We start from the raw sequence: 24,172 nt of genomic DNA on the forward strand, positions 1-24,172 counted from the left end.
TGACACATGTCAGCCACCCGCTGACACACGTCACAGCCACCTGCTGACATGTGTCACAGCCACCCGCTGATGTGTCACAGCCACACACTGACAAATGTCACAGCCACCTGCTGACACATGTCAGCCACACGCTGACACACATCACAGCCACCCACTGACAATGTCACAGCCACCCGCTGACACATGTCACAGCCACCTGCTGACACACGTCACAGCCACCCACTGACACGTGTCACAGCCACCTGCTGACACATGTCAGCCACACGCTGACACACATCACAGCCACCTGCTGACAAATGTCACAGCCACCCGCTGACGTGTCACAGCCACCCGCTGACACGTGTCACAGCCACCCGCTGACAAATGTCACAGCCACCTGCTGACACACGTCACAGCCACCTGCTGACACACGTCACAGCCCCACGCTGACACACGTCACAGCCACACGCTGACACACGTCACAGCCACACGCTGACACGTGTCACAGTCACACGCTGACACACGTCACAGCCACATGCTGACACACGTCACAGCCACCTGCTGACACGTGTCACAGTCACCCACTGACACGTGTCACAGCCAACTGCTGACACGTCAGCCACCTGCTGACACGTGTCACAGCCACCCATGTGTCACAGCCACACACTGACAAATGTCACAGCCACCTGTTGACACACGTCACAGCCACCCGCTGACACACGTCACAGCCATCCGCTGACGTGTGTCACAGCCACCCGCTGAGAGAGACATGTGGCTCATGCACATTCTCTCCGAGACAGTTGGCTGCCTTGCCACCGGAAACCGCAGGAGACAGGAGGTCATGGATGACAGATCTGAAGTTCTGGAAGGGACAGCGGTCAGCCACGAATTCTCTATCTGGGGGAGCTGCTGTTCTTCAAAAATGATGAAGAAATTAAGACATTTCCAGAGAAACAGAAGCTGAGGCAGAGCTTCATGGCGAGACCAGGAGCCCCTTGGGCGGAAATGAAGGGCGCTGGCCCGTGACGCACAGCGGGAGACGGTAAAGGTCTCTGGTCAAGCTAAGCACGTGGGCAAATACAGAGGTCAATGTGACCGTAAGTTCCGTTTGCCACTCCGCTTTTAATTTTGCACAGGATTTAAAAGTAAATGCATCAAAATGGCCACGAGTCCGTGTTGTCGGGTGTCCACAGTAGCAGGCATGACTTGTCACCACAGCAGTGTCTGTAGAATAGATGCAAAAGGAAATGAGAAGGGAATAAAAGTCTATCACTACAAAAACCCAAGGAAGCACAAAAGAAGGCAGTACCGGAAGGAAGGAAGAACCAAAAGGCCAGAAGACACAGCAGACAGACTAACTCGGTCGAGGCTTGTCCGTCCTCGCCTGTTCTCACTGCACACGTGCACAGACCGATTTAATCACAGTTGATATGAAAACGCCCCCAGGGGGGCCTGGCTGTCTCAGTCGGTTAGGCGTCCAACTTCGGCTCAGGTCATGATCTCATGGTTCATGGCTTTGAACCCCACATCGGGCTCTGTGCTGTCGGCTTGGAGCCTGGAGCCTACTTTGGATTCTATGTCTCCCTCTCTCTCTACCACTCCCTCCCCTCTCTCTCTCAGTGATAAGTAAACAGTTAAAAAATTAAATAATTAGGAATGCAAAGTGGTGCAACCACTCTGGAAAACAGTGTGGAGGTTCCTCAAAAAATTAAAAACAGAACTACGGATGACCCAGCAGTTGACTACTAGGTGTTTATCCAAGGGACACAGGGGTGCTGTTTCAAAGGGACACGTGCACCCCAATGTTTACAGCAGTGCTATCGACCACAACCAAAGTATGGGAAGAGCCCAAATGTCCCCCGGTGGATGAATGGATAAAGAAGATGCGGTGTAAACTCACAGGAGTAATACCCGACGATCAAAAAGAATGAAATCCTGGCTTTTGCGACTACGCGCATGGCCCTGGAGGGAATTCTGCTAAGTGACATAAGTCAGCCAGAGAGGACAGACACCATGATTTCACTCCTATGAGGAGTTTAAGATACAGAACAGATGAGCAGAAGGGAAGGGAAGCAAGAAGAATATACAAACAGGGCGGGGGACAAGACGTAAGAGACTCTTCCATACAGAGCACAGACGAAAGGTCGCTGGAGCAGCTGCGGGGGGGCAGAATGGGCGAGGGGCACTGAGGAGGACACTTGTTGGGATGAGCACCGGGTGTTATACACAGGGGATGAATCACTGGGTTCTGCTCCTGAAATCATTGTTGCACTATCTTGGATGTAAAATAAAAAATAAATTAATTAAAAAAGAGAAAAATAACTAAATAAAAACACAACCCAAGGGCACCTGTCTGCGCCAGTCGGTAGGCATGCAACTCTTGACCTCGGGGTCATGAGTTCGAGTCCCACATTGGGTGTGGAGAGTGCTTAAAAATAAAATAAAACAAAATTAAAATTAAAAAAACAATAAAAACCACAACCCAACTACATGCCATCTGTGAGACACTTGCGTAGAACTAAGGTCACAGACAGGTTAAGTGAAAGCTTAGAAAAATATCTTCCATGCAAATAGCAGCGAGGAGAGAGCGTGGGCGGCCACGTCAGTGCCACGTAACGTAGACTTTAAATTCCAAACGGTTGGAAGAGACAAAGGATATTGTTGACAAAGAGTCAGTTCAACAAGAAAATACCGCAGTTACAAACCAAACTGCATGGACACAAGCCCGCGGCGGAGAGGCGCACCGGCCCGAGTGGCCGCGGGCTTCACGCTGCGCTCCGCGCTGCGCAGAAGGGCCGGACGGAGGGCTGGCGAGCACACCGGCGCCTGCGCACACGCCGAGGACCCGTCACGCCCGCCACATGCGCAGAACACGCACTGTGCGCCTCGACTCCACACGCAGCGCCCTCCAACGTAAACTGTGTATCGTGCTCCAAACAGGTTTCAATCCGCTTAAAAATAATAAATCATGCGAAGTATTTTTTCTGACTACAAAGGGGCGAAGCTACAGATCAACAATAGAAGGAGAGTGTAAAATTTACAAACACGTGCAAGTTAACACGGTCTTAAGCAATCAACGGGTGAAAGGAAAGGTCGGGGAGCCCCCGAAGATCAATGAAAACGGAAACCCAACGTGCGGGACGTGTGCGTCTCGCGAGGGGAGCGCCGAGGGGGCACGCGCACCGCTGTGACCCCAGAGAGGCGAGATGTGGAGTCCCGACCGGCCGCAGACCTCAGGGCCCCAGAAAGAGAAGGCGGAGCTCCGGAAGGAAGGCAGCGGGGAGGCTAGAGCCGGGTAGAGAGGAAGCCTCGGAGAAGGCCAGCAACGCCAAAATTTCTCTGAAAAGACCGATGGGCAGACCGCGAGCCGGACGGACCGAGAACGAGCTGGAGGCTCAGATCACTAAAACCAAACTCGGAAGGGCCATTAGTACTGATTTTACAGAAATAAATGTGATTCTAAAGAATTCCGTGAGCATCTTCGTCACGTTTGATCAACTGGGAGAGACGGACACCTTCCTAGAAACACACGGTCTCACAAAACCGACCTGTGAAATCGAGGGGCCTGCGGGTAGTGGGGAGGGTGGGTCAGTGGCCCCCCCCCCCAAGATCCCAGGGCAAGAAGGCCTCCCCAGGGACTGTCAGGAGAACCAACGCCAGTACTCCCCAGACTCTTCCGGAGAAGCGCAAAGGGGGGATAGTCCCTAGGTCACTGGGAGGCCATCGTTCCCCTGACACCAAAGCCAGACAAAGACAGAAGAAGAAACAGCACAGATGAGTGTCTGTCATGAATCTTGGTGCAAAAATCCGTAACGAAACACTAGCAGATCAGTCCAGAAGCAAGTCGGAAAATTAGACACGGTGGCCAGGTGGGGCTTATTCCCTGAATGCAGGAGCGGGGGGCACACACGAGTCAGCCAGTCACCCCGGTAACAGAATGGGGCGCACACGATCCTCTCAATTGATGCGGAAAAAGAATTTGCTGGAATCGATATCCTTTCTTAACAAAACACCCGCCGAAGCAGGACCAGAAGACAGCTCTGTCACAGTAAAGGGGCACACGACACGGCTCACCTCGTTCCCAGCGGTGATGGACAAGAGCTCTCCTCTGAGGTCGGGGACAAGGCAGAGAGGGCCCCCCTTACCACCCAGGCTCAGCAGAGCCCTGGGGGTTCCGGCCAGAGCAATCCGGCAAGAGAGAGAAACACAAAGGGGAAAAGAAAAATGATCCCTGACCACAGATGACATGATCTTACATGTAGAAAACTCCAAAACCTCTACCAAAAAACTGCTCAAGCTTCCTGCTGTCTGCACGGGGCCCCCCAAGTCCACGTGTCGGAGCCTGACCCCAAGAGCTGATGGTGTACAGGTGGCTGGGTCCCACGGTGGGGCCCACGGGAAGGCGGTCCGTGCCCTCATGGGAGAGCACCAGCCTCCCATCCCTGTTTGGCAGCCTGCACCCCGGAAGAGAGCCTTCCCTCTGTGCACTGTTGGTGGGGGTGTCGAATGCTGTAGTTACTACATCGTCTGGTGATTCCTTAAAAAGTTAAATGCAGAATTAGGATACAATCCAGCAAGTCTGCTCCCAGGTGCATCCCCAAAGGAGCCGAAAGCAAGGACTCAAGTAGAAACTCGGCGGCCTGCGTTCCATTGACAGACGAGAGAAATGAAAATGTTCAAACAATGAGATATTATTGCGCCTTAACAAGTGACATTCTGACACCTGCTGCCCCGCGGAACCTTGTGGACACAATGCTCAGCAAACAAGCCAGACCCAGAAGGGCACGCGGCTCAGGATTCCACTCACATGGGCCCTGGAGTCATCACATCCAGGGACCTAGAGTAGATGGCGGTGGGCTCGCGGGGGGTGGGGAGTTGTGTGATGGACAGAGTCTCTTACAGGAAAGACTAACGGTGATGGAGACGGGGTGGGAGTGGGGGGTGGTGACGTCTGTGCCCCGCCCCACACGAGCTGTCACTCTCTCTCTGCTCCTGCAAGGCTCCTGTCACAACCCCACATGGTCCTGTATGCTGTTCTTGTCCCACTGGGGTCCCCAGTGCCTAGGGCAGTACCACCCTGGGGCTCAGAATTTGCTAGAAGGAAGGAAGGAGGGAGAGAGGACACGGACGAGGAAGGGGATCTGTGTGAAGACCCCGGAAATAACAGGAGAGGCTGGAGGTTGTAGTCTCCCTCCAGGGCAGGGGTGTCCCGTGGGGAGCTCTCTATATTCTTGCAGCCCGGGGGCAGGGCAGGGGGAGTGGCCCCAGGGACCAGGATGCCCATCCTTCCACAGCCTCACCCACCCCACTGGGACTTGCCCTCCTGACCAGCGACCAGCTGGGCTGTCAGGCCACCTCTCTGCATCCCAAAAGCCCAGCCTGGGGTGGGGGTGTTCTGTCACATCGGTCGATGGACAGCCTGGGGGTCTAGGGGGACCATGGTCACCCAGTGTGTCCTGCACGTGTTTCTTCTGGACTGGGTGACCCCCTGAGTCTCACTGGAAATACCCTGAGGGCACTGGGGGCAGGGTCCAGGCCCAGCCATCCCAAGGCCCAGGAGAAAGTGGCTTGTCACCCACATGAGGGGCCTGGGTCCCCTCCCCACCTGGGCCCCCTCCCCGCCTGGTTCACCCAGCCTAGGGCTGCTAGGTTCTAGCCTGCTAGTCATACAACTGGGCCCCTTAGCTATGGGGGTGGAGACTGGGCAGCCAGGATCCCCCTGGTTCCCATCTGTTGTGGCCACACAGCCGTCTGGGGACCAGGAGGCAGCGGGTGTAAAAGTCCCCACCCCCAGGCCAATCCAGCCATGCCTGTGACTCCCCAGGGCTATGCCCCTATCCTTCTGGACCCTCCGTGGTGCCCCGGGAGGAGCTAGGCAAACCACCAGACTCGGATGCCTGAGGCTCGCTGCACCCCGGGAGCCCCGTCCTCAGTCTGCACCCGGTGGCGGGCTGCTGGGGACGGGGGCTCAGAAGGGGCCCCGAGGTGGCTGGAGGACCCCTGTGAGCCCACCAAGCCCTCGAGGGGCTGCAGGGCTGGGCTCCACGCGGCCCCGGGGATCTGTGGGCAGGGAGAGGCCCGGTGTACCCAAGGCTGGACAGGCTCCTGGCATGGTCCCTGGAAGAGCCCTCTCGAGCTCCAGGAGGCCGCTCCTTCCCGGCAGCCCGCTCCCCTTCCTTATCTTCTGTCCTCGCTCTCTCAAGTGTGAAGAGGTAAACCGGCTGAGCAAACACGCTGGGCTTCCGGGGTGTCTCAATCGCCCCTGTCTCTGCCCGGAGAGCGGTGCTCACAAGGAAGGACCAGGGCGGCATCCGGGCCACGCCAGCTGCCAGGTCTCTGCCTCACTGTCTGGTGCATTTATTGAGTGCCTACTGTGTGCCAGCTGTGAACAGTGGGCAAGGCCCCTGCCCACACGAAGCTCTCCTTCTGAGATGAAAAACTTGAAGCCCTAAATAACTTACATTCAGTTCCTGAGTCCCAGGTGCCCTCGGCTGCTCACGCATGTGGGAGGTGGGGACTGCCCCAAACGGGGCTCACAGGGCCCTCTGAAGGCTACGGGGTGCCAGCTGAGTCAGGGGGTGCTGAGGGATGTGCCAGCAGGGCATGGACTGAGAGCCAGAACCCTCAAGGGGGAAGAGGGGGCCCAGCCACGAGGGCTCAGGCCGCAGGAGCCCAGGAAGACTACAGGGCTGCGCACGCACACGGGCACCACGCCAGGCCCCTCTGCAGGGCTCTGATGCCAGGACACGTGGGCTGGCTGCAGGGGGGCGCACCCTGCTCTGCAGATGCCAGGAACCAAGTGAAACGCAGATGCCGGGACCTCTGTGGCGAGCGAGCCTGCAGACAGGCACAGCCCGGGGGGTGGGGCGTTGGCCGTGCTGCGGGGGGGGGGGGAGCCAGGCAGATGCGGAAGTCTTTGAAGACCATTTGCCCGTCTGTGAATTAACCTCGAAAAGGCAGGTGCAGAGGGTACCGGGACCACCTTGATGCTTGTCGCCCAAACCAGTGGGGAACCCCCTCTACCGCGGGGCCCATGCCCCTCACCGGGGGCCACCCTGTAGGGCGCTCAGCCACGCTTAGGCCGGGGGTAAGGATGCCCAGAGTGTAAGACGCCAGGAGTGTGAGTCAGAGGGGACAGCGCACAGGGCTGAGCTGTTCGCCCACCAGGGGACAGGTTACCGTGTGGCCCCTCAGCCGCACCAGCTGGGGGTGGGCCTTCGTGGCTCCTGCTTGGGTCAGTCCTGGGGCTGAGACACCCCGTGGCCCCCCGGAGGGGACCCCATCAACCTGCTGGGGGCCCTCCAGGGGCACGTCGGCCTGTGCACATCGGCCCCGGCACGGCCTGCCGTCAGGGGAGGGCCCTGTTGGGTCAGGGCCCTGGGGAGCAACAGCTTCCTCTGTGCCACCCCGCCGTGGGTCACCAGGCCAGCCTCAGCTTCAGGAGCGAGGTGAGGGTCAGGCATGCCAGGGTGGGTGCTGGGCGAGAGCCAGCCTGGGTGTCCACTCTGTTTCCCCTGAAATCTGAACTTGGTGAGAGAAAGGAGCCCAGAGACGTGCATGCCTAGGGTCTCTGGGCATGGATGCTCCTCCCGGGCACCCCTCCCCAAGCTGTGCAGACCAGGGACCCCCCTCCCCACACTGCTGACCACGGCTCAGCTGAGCAGAAGCCGCAGGCCCCCAGCGACGGTCTCAGGTCCTTCCCTGGGGACCTGAGGTCAGCTCCCCAGGCCAGTGCCCAAGGCTGCCCGACAGCTGAGGCCGCGTCCCCTCAGTCCTGCCTCTCAGCCTCAGCCAGGCCCCCAGGGTGGGGGCGCTCGACATGGGGACTGAGTGTGGGGGCGTGCTGACCGCTCCCGTACTGTGTGAGTGAGGCAGGATCGGGGCGGCCCAGGTGCCCGGCCCCTCTCCCTCCGGTTTTCAGAAGCCGTGGGGTGGGGTGGGGTGGGGAGCAGGGGTCCTTTGAATCTGGGGCCACAGCCACAAATTCTTCCTCCTCCAGGCCTCTGTCCTGCCTCGGCCCCTCCCGAGAGCAAACACACGTGGCAGGCCGGGGGGAAAGGACGGAGCCCTGCGCTGCCCAGGAGCCGGGCACGGGGCCAGGACTTCTCGCTATATAAGCCCCAGGGCCCCCAGGGAGCGAGCACCGGGGCCCACTCCCTCTCTGCCACCAGCCTGCCGCTCTGCCCGCCCCCAGGATGGGTGCCCCGAGCGGGTGCCCGGCGCTGGCCTGGGTCCTTCTGGCCCTGCTCTTGGTGCAGAAGACAGGTAAGACGTACGAGCCCTGGTCCGTGTCTCCAGCCGAGAGGCCTCCGCAGGCCCCCGCCCAGGGTTTCTCCTGCCGAGAATGGGCAGCCAGGCCCCCGCCCCGAGTGTCTTCAGTGGGGCCCCCAGGCTCTCAGCCTGCACCCAGGAAAAACCACCGAGAGAGTCTGAGGGTGGGGACTCGGTGAGGAGCCTGAGGCTGGCACCTCTCTGGTCCTGTGAGGGTGACGGCCGTCAGGCACTCCCGGTAGCAGCTCCAAAACACCTCCTCCAATCAGGGTTGGAAGCCGCGTCCGAGCCCCCTGAACCTCGTCCTGGCCCTTTGCGCCTCACCTGCCTTCCCAGCCCGCCTCTCCACCCGTCTGGTCTGCCGTAGCCCCGGGCTCTTAGCGGGCAGTGGCAGCTCTAATACTTACTGTCAACATGAAAGATGCGGCCTCAGGGGCTGCCTGGGTGGCACCCAGCAGGGCTGGCCTGGAGCCCGGCCCAGAGCTCTGCTCCTCCAAGGCCTCCGCCCTGGGCCCCAGGCAGGCTGGCTCGGGGGTCTGGGCAGGTGGACACAGCCAGACGCCTCACCATCCGTGAGGGTGGACGCGCGTCTCCCCGAGCCCCTGCCCCAGGTCGCCTTCCGTGGGGGCTGAGCAGGGCTGGGGGGCGGAGGGCGTCCCCCAGCCACTCCCAGGGGGGTGCCATGTACCCCGGCTGCTGCACGATTCAGGTGCTGTTTGCTGGTTTGCGCAGCCAGGCCCCGACTCGGCCAGGCTCTTCTGGGCCACGCTGGCCTCAGACCTCGTGCCCGAACACTGGGCCTCACCAGCGAGCCACCTCATGGCCATCTGCTCCTCCCTGGGGGTCCGATCCCGTTAGTGGGGGACAAAAGTGGTCTGAGAGGAGGGCTCGCGTCAGGGGGTGCGCTATCAGACCAGGGCGAGGGGACGGTCGGCAGCGGGCATTTTCCTGGGCAATGGAACCCAGGTCTCGCTGGGCCGATGACCCCGTGCTGAGCGAATTCTTCTGGAAACTGGCCCTGGACGGGGAGGGGGGTGCAGTGCGCCCTGCACCCATGGGGAAGCCCCTGGGCTCTGACTGTGGGGTGTGGCCCGCGGCTGGCCCTGGCGGGGTCCGGGCCAGACAGCTGCGGGAGGGGCCTTCGGAAGGACAGCTGAGCGCCCGGCCAGTGCCTGTGGCTTCCATGCACCCAAGGTGCCTGCTGGGAAGGTCAAGCAGGAGGCTGCGGTGGCCTCACCGGGTCCCTTGCTGAGCTGGCCCACCAGGGACACGGGGACGTCGGGACCCCCACTCCCTGACGAGGCTCCGTGTCAGGCTGAGCGTGCAGACCCTCGGCAGATGGAAGGAAGCAGTGCAGGACCCGTGTGGAGGGGGCGCCCCAGCCTGAGCCCGGCACAGCTCCCCCTGCTTACCAAGGCAGCAAGGGAGGCAGGGGCAGGGGCACGGGGGCCGGGCCACTGGGCACGAGCACCTGAGTGTAGCCACGGTCGGGCTGAGGGAGGAGGCCCGGCCTATAGGCGGCGGGCTCACCGGCCACCTGGGCAGCCACCCCGGCACCCAGGCCTCAGACCCCCCACCCCGTGACGGATGGCTCTAGCTGGAGTCTCGCTCTGGTCTTGGGTTTCTGCTAAGTCACGCCCAGAAGCCTCCCTGACTGCGTGTGTCCTTCTCCCCAACAAAGCTGGTCTTTGTCCTTCTCCAAGGGACTCCTGGGACGGGGCCGAACCCTCTTCTAGGGGGGCCAGGGTCAACGGACCAACGCCCTTTCCTGATTCCATTCTCCTGCCCTGAGCCAGCAGCTGCCGGGTCGCGGCGAGATGAGGCAGCTCTCTGAATGCGTAGATGGGGAGGGCGGGCACCAGCGCCAGGCTGCCAGATGGGGGCAGCTCCCCACCGGAACCCCCATCCCGGTGGAGGCCTGGCCGCCTACCGTGTAGAGTGGTGGAGAGGCCCGACCCTGTCTCATGGCCACCACCCTGGAGCCTGCCCAGGACGGGATGGCCAACGCCCAGCTTCTCACTGACTCCCGTCCCCGTTCCCGGCAGAGACCCAGGGCAGCACGGAGCCTGCGGTGAACAGTCGGAGGGTGGACGTCGGTATGCGGCCGGGGTTCTGGGTGCCGGGGCCTCCCAAGCAAGCAGAAGGGGCTGGGCTTGGGGTGGGCCGGGGATCTGGACGGGAGCGGGGGGACGGACCCCCTTCCACAGGAGCCACAGGCCACACAGAGACCCTTCAGGATCCCATCCACCCACAAGAAGGGATGGCGGAGGGGACGGGCCAAAGAAAGTGAAGGCACAGAGCAGAGAGGTGAAACACACATAGTCACACGCATGTGCACACACGGTCACATACTTGGACGCATGTGCACACTCACACACATTCACACACTCAGCAGCACACAGACAGAAAAGCCTGGGGCCAATGGGGAGGGTCAGGGAGGGGGCAGCCCTAGTCCTGGGGCTCCCCGGGCTGGGTCAGGGGGGCTGCACCTCTCTGCTGCCCCAGGCTGGCCAGGGAGGAGGGCAGAGGTCCCGGGAAGGGGTGTCCCTGGCCGCTCCCTGCCTGGCCACATCTTTAGTGTGACCTCGCCCTCACTCTGCAGCTCGGAGCATGACCTTCATCCCTCCCGTCACCGTCTTCGCCACCGTGAGCTGTGAGTGGACACTGCCCACAGCTGATGGGGTGGGGGCTCAGCCAGCCGGGGATAGCGCTGGGGCAGTAGGGCAGCTGGATGGCCTTGGGCCTGGCCGGGAGCCTTCCCTGCGGACAGTTCTGGGGGCAGCGCTCTCGGGGAGTCAGGGGAGTGGCTGCCCTCCCGGAGCCCCAGCCCAAACCCGGGAAGGGCTGCCCGCGGGTGGCCAGGCGAGGGAAGCCGCACCTGCCGGGGCCCCACCTCGCTCTCCCCACAGCCCTGAACCCCGCGCACAATGGGCGGGTGTGCAGCACCTGGGGCGACTTCCACTACAAGACCTTCGACGGGGACGTCTTCCGCTTCCCGGGCCTGTGCAACTACGTGCTGTCCTCGCACTGCGGGGCCGCCTACGAGGACTTCAACGTCCAGGTCCGCCGTGGCCTGGCCGCCTCCCGGCCGACCATCACCCACATCGTTCTCAAGACCCAGGGGCTGGTGCTGGAGGCCTCTAACAGCTCCATCCTCATCAATGGGCGGCGGTGAGCCTGGCCCGGGCCAGGGAGGGGCCAGGCCTCTGGGCGGGCTCTGGGCTCAGGGCTGCGGAGGCACTGCACCCTGCTGGGCAGCCTGGCCCTGGGAGAACCAGAACTTTCCATCCCAGGGAGGAGCTGCCCTACAGCCGCGCCGGCGTCCTGGTAGAGCAGAGCAGCGTCTACATCAAGGTTGCTGTCCAGCTGTCGCTGACCTTCCTGTGGAACAGAGAGGACAGTGTGCTGGTGAGGAGGCCCCGCCCCCACGGCCCTGCCCACCAGTGCGGGGAGGGCCCCCCAGAGGCTGGAGCTGCCCCTCCTCTGCCCCCAGCTGGAGCTGGACCCCAAGTACGCCAACCAGACATGTGGTCTGTGTGGGGACTTCAATGGACTCCGGGCTGTCAACGAGTTCTACTCTCACAGTGAGTGCCCCCAGGGTCAGCAGGAAGCTGAGGGCTGGATTGTCCCAAGGAGGCCTGGAGGGGCCTTGGGGTGGCCTCACCCGCGCTCTGGGCAGACAGCAAATCGGGGTGGGGGCAATACTCAAGCCAGCGACACCCCACGGGGTGCCTGGGCACAGGCAGGGGTCCCCCACACTGGCCCCAGGGTCCTTCAGCGCCCTCCACACGGAGCCTCTCTCCACAGACGCCAGGCTGACCCCTCTACAGTTTGGGAATCTCCAGAAGCTGGATGGGCCCACAGAGCAATGCCAGGACCCCCTCCCTTCCCCGGCCAGCAATTGCACAGATAGGGTGAGTGCCCCCTGGGGCCCGGCCTGCCCCCAGCCTCTGCTCTCCCAGGGCAGGGCGACAGCCGGGCTGGTGGTCTCAGGCTTCCTGGGCCGGGGCCCCAGGTGTCCAGGTGAGAGGGTCTCCAAGCCTTGGGGTGGCAGAGGACACGGCCTCCTCTCTGGAGACACACCTGCTTCCTCACCTCCACCTACCGAAGGAATATTCTACGTATGACGGCCTTGGGCTACATGTGTGGCCATCCCCACATACGAACACGTGTCTACACGTAGGCAGTCCGCGCTGGGCACTTGGGAGCCCAGGTGGAGAAGCCCAACAAGGCAGCGGGGACGCCTCCACAGGGAGCAGTGGCCTGGAAGCCCCAGGAGGCCCAAACCAGCAGAATCTCCCACTGAGCCTCAAGTCGGGCCAGCTGGCTGGGGGGCGGGGGCAGGGGTGCTGGGGAAGGAAGGCGGGCTCATCCATGGGCACTCAGCTGCCCTCATTTCCTGCTTGCCTTCGCGTTGCACCTTTCCTGGGTGCTCACACCATGAGCAGGGGTGTCCTGGAACCCTGGGCGGGTGGGTGGAGTCCACGGTCCCAAGTCGCGCCTCGGAGCCTAGCCGAGTTCTGCACCCAGCCGTGGCCAGTTCACTGTGGGAAAAGGATGGGTGAGTGGATGGACGGACGGATGGGTGGACTGGTGGATGGAGAGATGAAAGGAACCGCAATCGGGAGAAGGGGCCCCCTGGCCTGAGTCCCCCCACAAGCACCGAGAATGGAGGCCGCCACGCCCCTGTGCTCCCCAGGAGGGCATCTGCTACCGCACCCTGCTCGGCCTGGCCTTCGTGGAGTGCAACACGCTGCTGGACCCCGCCGCGTACCTGGCCGCCTGCACCCAGGACCTGTGCCGCTGCCCCGACTGCCCGTGCGCCACCTTCGCCGAGTACTCCCGCCAGTGTGTCCATGCAGGGGGACAGCCCCAGAACTGGAGGGGCCCTGACCTCTGCCGTGAGTGCTCCCTGACCAGGGCCAGCCCCAGGCCCCTCACCCACACTGGGTCACCAGGGAGGGGGCGACGGACAGGACATCTGACACCTGGCTGGGGAAGCCAGGATGGGTGGAGTCATTTGGGGGCCCTACAGCAAGAGGGTGGGCAGAGGGACAGAAGTGAGTGTGCAGGGCCTGGGGGACCCGGGAGGCCTAAAGGGAGGACCTGGTCTGGGTACAGCCCAGGTGGGCACGGGAGGGCTGCCTCACCCAGAAGACAGCAGGGGCTAGGACAAGGGGGGCCCAGCCTCCCCAGACGAGGGTCTCCTTGGCTCAGCTGTGAACTTGGGGGTCTTTGATGACACGGGAAATGTTGGGAGCATCCGTCTGCCCAGCACCCGGGTGGCTTTCCGGGGCCCAAGCGCTGCCTCCCCTCCCCACCCCCCGCAGCCTGGACCTGCCCCCTCAACCTGCAGCAGCGGGAGTGCGGCTCGCCCTGCGCGGACACCTGCTCCAACCCCGAGCGATCCCAGCTCTGCGAGGACCACTGCGTGGACGGCTGCTTCTGCCCCGAAGGCAGGTCCTCCTGGCCCTCAGGGCCAGGCCCTCTGCCCCCACCCCTCGGCTGCCTCCAGTCACTGTGTTCCCAACACCCGAGCCAGCCCACTCACGACCTCTCCCCCACTGTCCACAGGCACAGTGCTGGATGATGTCACCCACACGGGCTGCCTGCCCCTGGGGCAGTGTCCCTGCACCCACGGCGGCCACACCTATGCCCCGGGGGCCTCCTTCAACACCAGCTGCAGCTCCTGGTAGGCCTCTTGGCTGCCCCTGCCCTTGGCGGGGGTTCCCGGGATGGGGTTCGCCTCCCCACACCACGCTTCCTCTGTTCATGGCTTCCCTTCCCAGCACCTGCTCTGGGGGTCTGTGGCAATGCCAGAACCTTCCGTGCCCTGGCACCTGCTCCGTCCAGGGCGGGTCCCACATCTCCACCTATGACGAGAAGCTCTATGACGTGCACGGGGACTGTAGCTACGTCCTGTCCAAGGTATGGCCCCAGGCCCCACTTGCTGGGCCTGTCCTGGGACCCTCAGGCCTCCCTGCCCTGGGAAGGGTCCTATGATGGCCATCAGAGTGAGTGAAGCCCCTCTTGGTCCCCTCCTGGTGTCCCGTCCCCATAGGGAAGCCCCTAGGCTCACATTCATGGGGCCAAGGGGCTCCCAGTCCCCGAGACAAGCTGCCAGCCTGGAGGGGCCACAGGGGCCAGGGGTCACCGGGAGCCAGCGTCCACTCGACCCCGCGTGGGCGGTCCTGGGAGCAGGGATGCCGCACATGAACACACAACCCCCTCCCGCCTGCGCTCGGGAGTGGCCAACCCCCGGTGCCCTGGTGGCTTCGCCCTGTCAGAAATGTGCAGGTAACAGCCTCACTGTGCTGGCCGAGCTGCGGAGATGCGGCCTGACGGACAATGAGAACTGCCTCAAAATGGTGACGCTCAGCATGAACGGCGGGGACACGGTGGGTGAGGGGCCCACTGGGAAAGAGGGTGGAGACGGGGAGGCTGGCAAGACAGACAGATTTGGAGGACACAGGTCCTAGCTCCGTCCTCAGACCCCACGGGCCCCAGTGCCAGCCAACAGTCTCGCGGAGGTCTTGGTCTGCCGTTCGGGGCCAGGGCTCCCCTCCCGGCCCTGGCCCTGCTGGGCTGGGTGCAGGGGAGTGCTTCCTGGCCAGGCAGGCCTCTCCCGCAGCTGACCAGGCCGCCTCTTCTCACCAGATCATCCAGATCCAGGCCAATGGCGGGGTTTTCATGAACTCCATCTACACCCAGCTGCCCATGTCAGCAGGTACGGTCTGGGACGGCTGGACCCTGCTCCGGCTGGGTGTCTGCTCCCAGAAGCAGTTCTCTGGGAGCTGGGGCAGTTCTGGAACATCCCAGGGGTGGTTTCTCACCTGCATGTGGGCTGTCCATGTCTCCACCTCGGCTCCTGTAGGGACTGGTGCCCAACACGCTCAGTGCACGGCCTCTCAGGGGTCACGTGTGGTCACTCCAACATCGCCCGCACCCCACTCCTGGGTCCCTGCGCCGTGGCGGGTCCCCCCAGAGCCCCGGGTCCTCCCAGCCTGTCCCTGGAGGGCCCTCTCCGCCTCCCGGGCTGTCCCAGGAGTGGGGGGGCAGCCCCCGTGCGGATTCTGACCCCGTCCCGGTCCCCTGCAGCCGGCATCACGATCTTCAAGCCCACCTCCTTCTTCATCCTGGTGCACACGGGCCTGGGGCTGCAGCTGCAGGTGCAGCTCGTGCCCCTCATGCAGGTGTTCCTCAGGCTGGACCCCTCCTATCACGGACAGATGTGCGGTGAGGCTCCGCCGGATGGGCCCGGAGCGGGCTGGTGCCCGGACTCAGCTCTGGGCCGCAGGCAGGGTGGGCAGAGTCCGACGGGAAGTGAAAACGGGGAGGCGGCTGCTCCCAGGGCACCCCGAATGTGATGCTCCCTGGGGGGAGCACGCCATGTTGCCCTTATGAAGGCAGGCTTGGCACAGCGGCGGATTCCCTCCGGGACGCGTCTGCTGCAACGGCTCTGGAGCCGAAGTCCTGGGACGGGGCTTTGGGGCTGGTTGGCCACGAGGCAGTTTCTGGGGGAGAGCAGGAGGGAGCAGGGCCCAGTGGACAGCCAGGCTGGATGCCCTGCTCAAGCCCCACCCCTGCCCCGGCCCCAGGCCTGTGCGGGAACTTCAACCAGAACCAGGCCGACGACTTCCGCACCCTCGGCGGCGTGGTGGAGGGCACGGCCGCCGCCTTCGCCAACACCTGGAAGACGCAGGCCGCCTGCCCCAACGTCAAGAACACGCTGGAGGACCCCTGCTCCCTCAGCGTGGAGAACGGTACTCCCCCCCAGGGGCCCTCCGCGCGCCAGGGCTGGGCTGGGAGCCAAAGTCCCACGTCTCACCAGAACCTGGGGGACCCCTGGTGTCCGGGTGTGCGTGGCCTGGGGCGAGAGTGAGCAGGGCAGAGTGCTCAGGCCCGTCTCGGGGAGCAGCACCTTGCTGCCCCCTCAGCGCGGTGGGTGAGCCCCAGATCCCAACTCCGCTCTCTGGGGGCTGTGGGGCGCCCCAGGGCCCGAGTACGGGAGCGCGGGCGGCCAGGCGGGTGGGTGCAGGGGGGGAGGTGTGTGGGTGCCACCAGCCAGCCTCCCTCCCCTGTCCCAGAGAACTACGCCCAGCACTGGTGCTCCCTGCTGACTGACCGGGCCGGAGCCTTCGCGCCCTGCCACTCCGTCCTCAACCCGGCACCCTTCCACTCGGTGAGACCCCGGCCCCACCTGGAGCCGCCCCCCACCCCCTCAGTCTGCCCTTGGTGGCCCCCTGTCTCAAGGACCCTCACGGTGCAGCGGGCTGCTTGGGGCTTTCGGCACCACCACTGTTGGTGTGTCTGGGGCCACAGACCAGCTCACTAAACACTAGAGAAATGGATTCTGTTCCAGTCCTAAAAGCCAGAAGTCCAAAATCAAGCTGTGGGTAGGGCCAGGCTCCCTCCTAAGGCTACAGAGGAAGGTGCTTCCTGCCTCTCCCAGCTTTTCGGGGCTCCAGGTGTCCTTGGGCTTGTGGCCATGTCACCTCAACCTCTGCCTCCGTGGTCACATGGCCTTGGCCCCTCCCCTGTGTCTGTGTCCAGATTTCCTCTCTAAGGACACAAGTCAAGTTGGATGGGGGCCCATCCCAATGATCTCATCTTAATCACGTCTGCAAAGACCCTATTTCCAATAAGCTCATTTTCTCAGGCCCCATGGGTGGAGGTTTCTGAGTGTCCTTCACAACACCCGGCTCATGGGCCACTTTTCCAGAAGCTCAAAGCCCTAAAACGCACATGACCACTGTATCAGGAGCGCCCCCGGGGGCAGGCCATTTTGGGGATGACATACCTCCACCTTGCCACGCACTCTGTTCACCCCATCTGTGTCCCCCACACTCTGCACAACCAGTGGCGTCCGTGGGATGCAGCTGACCCTGGCCCAGAGGAGACCCCTTCTGACCCTGACCGTAGCCCGGCCTCATGCCTTCTCACTGTCCCCTGACCTGGCCTCTGTGGTCACTTAGTGTGTGACGTGCCCCTCCCGGGGGCCGGCTTCTCCCCATCTGTGCCAAGGGCCCTCCTTGGGGTGGGCCTCTCAGCCCAGGTGGGGGTCCCAGGAAGAATCCACATGGAGAGGAGGGGCCTTGGGGGGCTGGGGTCCCTGATGGTCCCTCCCGGCCCCTCCCCAGCACTGCATGTTCGACACGTGTAACTGCCAGAGGAGCGAGGACTGTCTGTGTGCGGCCCTGTCCGCCTACGTGCACGCCTGCGCCGCCAAGGGGGTGCTGCTCATTGGCTGGAGGGAAGGCGTGTGCAGTGAGTGTCCCTAAGCCACTCTGGCTGCACCAGGTGGGGGCGGGGGTGCTGGGGACCCGGGGGCAGCCGCCCACACCCACCTGTTCTCAGCCAGAGCTTCACGCTTCCTCGGCCGGGCCAACCAAGGACCTGTGGTCCCATGATCCTTGGGTGTCAGAGGGGAAACTGAGTCTCAGGCTGCTTAAACACCAGTTTGGAGGAGGCCATCAAGCCACTGACTTGAGTGCCACCCCTGCCCCCAGCCAAGTATGTGAGCAGCTGCCCCAAGTCCCAGAACTACAGCTACGTGGTGGACGGCTGTCAGCCCACCTGCCGAGCTCTGAGCCAGGTCGACGTCACCTGCGGTGTCACCTTTGTGCCTGTGGACGGCTGCATCTGCCCCTCGGGCACCTTCCTAGATGACTCGGGTGCCTGCGTGTCTGCTGAGGCCTGTCCCTGCTACTTCCGTGGCTCTGTGGTGGCCCCGGGGGAGCTGGTGCATGACAACGGCGTGGTGTGGTAAGTGGCCAGCTGGGCCCATGCCCCCACCGTCACTGGCCCCCATCCCAGGCGCACAAGGGCCTCGTCCCCCGTTTCACACGCAAAGATCTCTGGGCCTCTCCCAGAGGATTTTGAAACACAAAGGCGCTCTCTGGGCCTGGGGATGGGCCTGGGGAGGGAAGTTTGCCCCTACCTACCCCTTCGTTCTGCTGTAAGGAGGGAGCTCTCCCTTGGCCTCCAGAGGGTTCTGAGGGTCCAGGGTCCAGGGAGGGCATGTGCATGGCACGGGACAGTTTTCTCTCTGGGACAGGCCAGGGGTGCACACAGCCAGGCAGATATCTGGGTGGGGCCTGCGGGGGTAGGTGGCCAGGGCGCCCAGAGACGGGGATCTCTTTCTCACAGCTCGTGTGCAGGCGGCAAGCTGAGCTGCCTGGGAGCTGCAGAGCACCAGCCCTCAGGTAAGGCCTCCCGGCAGCGCCCGGAGGGAGGGGCTTCCGCGGGCCCCGGGCGGGGGAGGGACCGTCCCAGCGCAGCCCCGCCTCCTCCGCAGGGTGTGCGGCCCCCATGGTGTACTTGGACTGCAGCAACGCCTCGGCTGGCGTGCCGGGCGCCGAGTGCCTCCGGAGCTGCCACTCGCTGGACGTGGACTGTGTGAGTGGCCGGGGTGGGCGCGGCGAGGGCGCGGCCCGAGGCACGCGGGCGCGCGGGGGCGGGCGCTGACCTGTGCGGGCCCACAGTTCAGCACTCACTGCTTGTCCGGCTGCGTCTGCCCCGCCGGGCTGGTGTCGGACGGGAGCGGCGGCTGCGTGGCCGAGGAGGACTGTCCTTGTCTGCACAACGAGGTCGCCTACAAGCCCGGGGAGACCATCAGGGTCGACTGTAACACCTGGTAGGTCGGGGCTCCCCCGCGGGGGGCGGGCCGGGGCTGAGGCCTGACATCGCCCCCACCCCCGGGAAAGCCATGGGCGGTGCCCTCCGTCCTGGGAAGGCGCCCCAGGGACTAGGCCTTGCCATGGCGGCCTGGTCCGAGTTGAAGCCAGGGCCTACGGCCCTGCCGCACCCCAGACGCCCAGGGCTTCAGAAGCTGAGGGACAGGAGTGCCACAGGCAGGTGGCAGGCCCCCTGTCATTTAACCCGTCAGGAGAGTGGGGCGGGACGGGGTCCTCGGCCTGGGCACAGCGGCCCCGGGGAGCTGGAGTCGCCTGTCCGTCTCGCAGCACGTGCAGGAACCGCAGGTGGGAATGCAGCAGCAAGGCCTGCCTGGGCACCTGCGTGGCCTACGGGGACGGCCACTTCATCACCTTCGATGGCGAGCGCTACAGCTTTGAAGGAAGTTGCGAGTACACGCTGGCCCAGGTACACCGGGCCCTTCTCTGGCCTTTCTCGCCCCGCCCTCCTCCTCCCCGCCCGGCGCCCGGTCCTTGGTCCTTGTCCTCTTCTTGTCCTCTTCATCTTCAACCCCGCCATCGCGCCCCGCCCCCTCGGTCAGCCCCCGTGTTTCTCCTCCGGGCCCTCCTCCTCCCCGCCCATCTCCCACCCTCCTCCCCCGCCCCACCCCCCTTGCTCGGTCCCACCCCGCCACCCCCCTCCTCTTCTGCCCCGCTCCCTTGCCCCACCTGCTCCTGAAGCCTGACCCTTTCCTGTCCCAGGACTACTGTGGGGTCAATGGCACCGGCACTGCAAACGGGACTTTCCGCATTGTCACGGAAAATGTCCCCTGTGGGACCTCGGGTGTCACCTGCTCCAAGGCCATCAAGCTCTTTCTGGAGGTGAGAGCCACTGGGAACCTTCTCCCTCCCTCTGCCCTCCCGGTGACTGTCCCGGGGCTGCCTGAGCAAATGGCCACAGCCCAGGACCTGAAACCAGAGAAATTCATTCTCTCTTGGTTCTGAGCCCAGGACTCTGCCATGCAGGTGTCCCGGGGCTGAGACCCCCCAGCTCCCGGGCCTCCCCCACCAGCCGCCATCCCCTCCCCGCCCCCGCCGCCTGTGGTTGGACAGAGGAGGCTCCCCCTGTGTCCCTGATGAGCTTATCCTTCCCGGACACCTGCAAAGACGCTTGTTCCAAACAAGGTCACATTCGCAGGCTACAGGGGCAGGATGTGGGCACACCTTTTGGGGGGTCTGTGTTCAGCCCACCACATCAGGGTGCCCAGTTCCAGCAGAGGGAGGTCGGAGTTCACTGGGCAGAGAGGCGCACTGCTGGCAGGGGACATCTCCCCCACAGGGTTGCCTCACTCAGAGGTCAGCACGTGGCGGTGGCCGGTCCCGCAGACTCCACCGGGACCCGGGCACCCCTGCTGGCCGTGGCCCTGACCTTCTACGTGGCCTCCCAGCACACTCTGCTCGGTCTCTTGCCTCGTGTTGGCTGAGCATCGGGAGCCTGGCTCATCTCTGACACCAGCCCTGTGCCGTGGGCCCCAGGCGGGCCCCTCCCTCCCTGCAGCCACCACCTCCGTGTGTCCCTCTGCAGAACTACGAGCTGATCCTGCGTGAGGGCACCTACAAGGTTGTGCGGAGGGGGCCAGGCGGAGGCCTGCCGTACAGGATCCGGTACACGGGTGTCTACCTGACGGTGGAGACCCGCCGCGGCATGGTGGTGTCCTGGGACCGGAAGACCAGCGTGTTCATCCGACTTCAGCACGGTTACAAGGTGAGAGTGGGCAGGCCGTGGACCTCCTCAGGCAGGGACAGATCTGGCCTGGAGGGGACCGTCTGGCTGATGACGATCCACAGAGGGCTGGGGCGGTCCACTTACAGCGCTGATTTCTGCAAAGGGGCATGTTGAAACCAAAGTGACCAACTAACTGACAGAGTCCTGGTTAGAAAGCCATGCTTTGCTCTCTGGCCTCCCCACGCCCACCCACCTGCTTGCCCCAGGACCCACTGTGCACCCCGTCCACCTGCAAGTCCCCAGGGCACTCCCTGGGGGACCAGATGCCCCCTCAGGCTGCCCCGTGCAGCCCGAATCCCCATGCCGCCCACCCCACCCCACCCCGCAGGGCCGGGTCTGCGGGCTGTGCGGGAACTTTGACGACAACGCCCTCAATGACTTCACCACGAGGAGCCAGTCCGTGGTGGGCAACGCCCTGGAGTTTGGCAACAGCTGGAAATTCTCCCCGTCCTGCCCCGACGCCCTGGCCCTCCGGGACCCCTGCACCGCCAACCCGTACCGCAAGTCCTGGGCCCAGAAGCAGTGCAGCATCCTCACCGGTGCCACCTTCGCTGCCTGCCATTCTCAGGTGGGTGGAGAAGTGGGGGCTGGAGGGCTGGGCTGCCCCCTTCCCTCCTGGCCAGAACTGGGTCCGGCCTGGACCTCTGAGCTCGGTCTTGACGTGGGTGCCTGCCTGGTGGGAGGTCCAAATGGCGTGCCACAAGCAATGCCCCGGGGTCCCGGCCCGTGGCTTTCCTTCACCCCTTCTGCCCGTTGCCCTAGAATCGGTGCTGTGAGCCGTACAGACCCCGGCGCCGCCCCCCCGTCCTACCCACAGGCCCTGACCCACCGGGCCTCACCAGCACCCAGGGCTGGTGGTCAGCCTTGGAGACTCTTCCCCAAAGTCCTTACTGCGACTTAAACCAGAACGGGAACGCCCCCTCACAGAGCACAGTCTCACAACCCAGGACTTGCTGGTGACACGCAGGCGGCTTAGGAGGAACAGTCTGGTGGCCAACGTGTCCTGGGTCCGCTCTGGGCCCTGCTGCTCCAGGGAGGAGTGTGAGGGGGCAGAGACAGGCAGAGTCACCACACAGCTACGGGAGGGTCGCCTGTGGCTGAGTGTGATGTGAGCAGAGGCGAGGGGTGAGGGGCACAGAGAAGCCGGCCGGCTGGGCCGGGGTGAAAGTGTCCATGGGGGTGGGAGTCATGGGTGTCAGACCGCAGATGCCGGATGCCAAGTGCAGACGGCCCCTGCGCTGGGGTAGGGCTGGCGGTCCCCTGACTGGCGGCTGAGCAGACCCACCACCCTCTGTCCCAGGTTGACTCCACCAAGTACTACGAGGCCTGCGTGGGTGACGTGTGTGCCTGTGACTTTGGGGGCGACTGTGAGTGTCTGTGCACGGCCCTGGCCGCCTACGCGCAGGCCTGCCGCGACGCGGGCGTGTGCGTGTCCTGGCGGACCCCGGACATCTGCCGTGAGTTGGGCTCTGCCTCGGTGGCGAAGGGCGGGTGCTGGGTGGGGCCTGACCCACACGGGGTGAGCATGTGACCCCAGCACCGGGTGCACACGCATCCTGGAGGGGGAGGGCTCCTGAGGGACAGACGTTCGGAGGGCAGGGCTGGGGGCAGGGGGCCCACCCTCACCTCTCCCCTGCCATGCCCAGCCTTGTTCTGTGACTACTACAACCACGAGGGCCAGTGCGAGTGGCACTACCGGCCGTGCGGCGCGCCCTGCATGAGGACCTGCCGGAACCCGAGTGGCCACTGCCTGACTGACCTGCCGGGCCTGGAAGGTGAGGGCAGGGTCATGCACGGGTGACGGGGCGGGCGCCCCCGGGCAGCACCCACCACCTGGCCATGGGGGTGAGTCTCCTGCCCGCCCTGCGCCCACACAGGCTGCTACCCAGAGTGCCCGCCCAGCGAGCCATTCTTCAGCGAGGACCAGATGAAGTGCGTGGCCCAGTGTGGCTGCTACGATGAAGATGGGCACTACCACGACGTGGGCACGAGGGTCCCCGTGGCAGAGAACTGCCAGAGCTGGTGAGTGGGCGGGGATGCCGGGGCCGGGGCCGGGGCCGTGCTGGCCTGGTGGGCTGGCCCTCAGCTCTCCCCTCTGCCCTCTCCAGCGAATGCACGGCCAGCGGGCTCCAGTGCACATACAGCCTCGAAGGTAAGGGTGAGGGGCGCCGCGAGGGGCCGGGGGTGGGGGCCAGGACTCCACGTCACCCTGCGCCTGCCCTGTCGGCCAGCCTGCACCTGCACGTACGAGGGCAGGACCTACCGATTCGAGGACGTCATCTACAACACGACCGACGGGCTTGGTGCCTGCTTGATCGCCATCTGTGGAAACAACGGGACGATCTTGCGGAGGGCTGTGGAATGTCCCGGAACCCCGTCCTCCACACCCTTCACCTTCACCGCCACCGAGGCCCCGCTCTCCACAACAGGTAAGCCTGGCGGACGCCCTGCTGGTCCTGCCCCCTCTCCCGAGCCCGTGACCCCGAGGGAGGTCGGTGCAGGCTTCCAGGCATGAGGGACGGCCCGGTCACCTCTCCTCCTGGGCGTGGCTGGCGGGGGTGCAGGGGAGGCTGACCAGTTCCCTGGCCCCTGCTCACAGGCTCCGTCGCCACCTCCTCCACCGTGTGTGTACAAGAAGTGTGCTACTGGTCTGGCTGGCTCAACAGTGGCCATCCTGAGCCGGGCCCAGCAGGTGGGGACTTCGAGACGTTTGTGAACCTGAGGCAGAGGGGCCACCAGGTCTGCCCGGCCCCGGTGGGCATTGAGTGCCGGGCACAGAGATTCCCCCACATCCCGCTGCAGCTTCTGGGGCAGAAAGTGGAGTGTGACGTGGCCCAGGGGCTGACGTGCCTCAACAGCGAGCAGAGCACTCAGCTCTGCTACAACTACGAGCTGCAAGTCCTCTGCTGTGACTACGTGCCCTGCGGCGTCTCCCCCGCGTCCCCCAGCCAGCAGCCGCCGGCCAGCTCCCTGCCCACCCCCACCGTCTGGTCCACGGGAGCCCCCACCCTCTGGTCCACGGGGACCTCCACCGTCCAGTCCACGGGGGTCCCCACCCTCTGGTCCACGGAAACCCCCACCCTCTGGTCCACGGGGACCTCCACCGTCCAGTCCACGGGGGTCCCCACCCTCCGGTCCACGGGGGCCCCCACCCTCCGGTCCACAGGGGCCCCCAACCTCCGGTCCACAGAAACCCCCACCCTCCAGTCCACGGGGGCCCCCACCGTCCAGCCCACGGGGGTCCCCATCCTCCGGTCCACAGGTGTCCCCACCCTCCGGTCCACGGGGGCCACGACCCTCCGGTCCACGGGGACCCCCACCGTCCAGTCCGCGGCAGCCTCCACTGTCTGGTCCACGGGGACCTCCACCGTCCAGCCCACGGGGGTCCCCATCCTCCGGTCCACAGGTGTCCCCACCCTCCAGTCCACGGAACCCCCCACCCTCTGGTCCACAGCGGCCCCCACTGTGCACACGCCCCCCCCCGAACTCACCACAACAGGGA

At 64.3% G+C, this 24,172-nt stretch overlaps 1 protein-coding gene across 1 annotated transcript in view; it reads left to right on the forward strand.

Annotated features, from left to right (window-relative positions):
* Positions 1-24,172, forward strand: part of MUC5B (mucin 5B, oligomeric mucus/gel-forming) — a 64,597-nt gene that overhangs the window by 29,437 nt on the left and 10,988 nt on the right. Inside the window, exons 17-48 of the mRNA XM_029957195.1 lie at positions 8,165-8,244; positions 8,960-9,103; positions 10,296-10,346; positions 10,853-10,932; positions 11,021-11,421; positions 11,544-11,658; positions 11,744-11,834; positions 12,058-12,164; positions 12,950-13,151; positions 13,581-13,715; positions 13,825-13,942; positions 14,040-14,178; positions 14,538-14,648; positions 14,908-14,977; positions 15,349-15,486; positions 15,849-16,013; positions 16,338-16,432; positions 17,391-17,517; positions 17,760-18,015; positions 18,400-18,455; positions 18,548-18,648; positions 18,735-18,886; positions 19,215-19,353; positions 19,647-19,799; positions 20,401-20,649; positions 20,999-21,238; positions 21,971-22,127; positions 22,317-22,445; positions 22,548-22,692; positions 22,779-22,822; positions 22,902-23,099; positions 23,270-23,828. Of these exons, the coding sequence (XP_029813055.1) occupies positions 8,165-8,244; positions 8,960-9,103; positions 10,296-10,346; positions 10,853-10,932; positions 11,021-11,421; positions 11,544-11,658; positions 11,744-11,834; positions 12,058-12,164; positions 12,950-13,151; positions 13,581-13,715; positions 13,825-13,942; positions 14,040-14,178; positions 14,538-14,648; positions 14,908-14,977; positions 15,349-15,486; positions 15,849-16,013; positions 16,338-16,432; positions 17,391-17,517; positions 17,760-18,015; positions 18,400-18,455; positions 18,548-18,648; positions 18,735-18,886; positions 19,215-19,353; positions 19,647-19,799; positions 20,401-20,649; positions 20,999-21,238; positions 21,971-22,127; positions 22,317-22,445; positions 22,548-22,692; positions 22,779-22,822; positions 22,902-23,099; positions 23,270-23,828 (4,947 nt within the window). The remainder of the gene's footprint in view (positions 1-8,164; positions 8,245-8,959; positions 9,104-10,295; positions 10,347-10,852; positions 10,933-11,020; positions 11,422-11,543; positions 11,659-11,743; positions 11,835-12,057; positions 12,165-12,949; positions 13,152-13,580; positions 13,716-13,824; positions 13,943-14,039; positions 14,179-14,537; positions 14,649-14,907; positions 14,978-15,348; positions 15,487-15,848; positions 16,014-16,337; positions 16,433-17,390; positions 17,518-17,759; positions 18,016-18,399; positions 18,456-18,547; positions 18,649-18,734; positions 18,887-19,214; positions 19,354-19,646; positions 19,800-20,400; positions 20,650-20,998; positions 21,239-21,970; positions 22,128-22,316; positions 22,446-22,547; positions 22,693-22,778; positions 22,823-22,901; positions 23,100-23,269; positions 23,829-24,172) is intronic.

The sequence above is a fragment of the Suricata suricatta genome, chromosome 11 (genome assembly GCF_006229205.1).
Source record: "Suricata suricatta isolate VVHF042 chromosome 11, meerkat_22Aug2017_6uvM2_HiC, whole genome shotgun sequence".
NCBI classification, from domain to species: Eukaryota; Metazoa; Chordata; class Mammalia; order Carnivora; family Herpestidae; genus Suricata; species Suricata suricatta.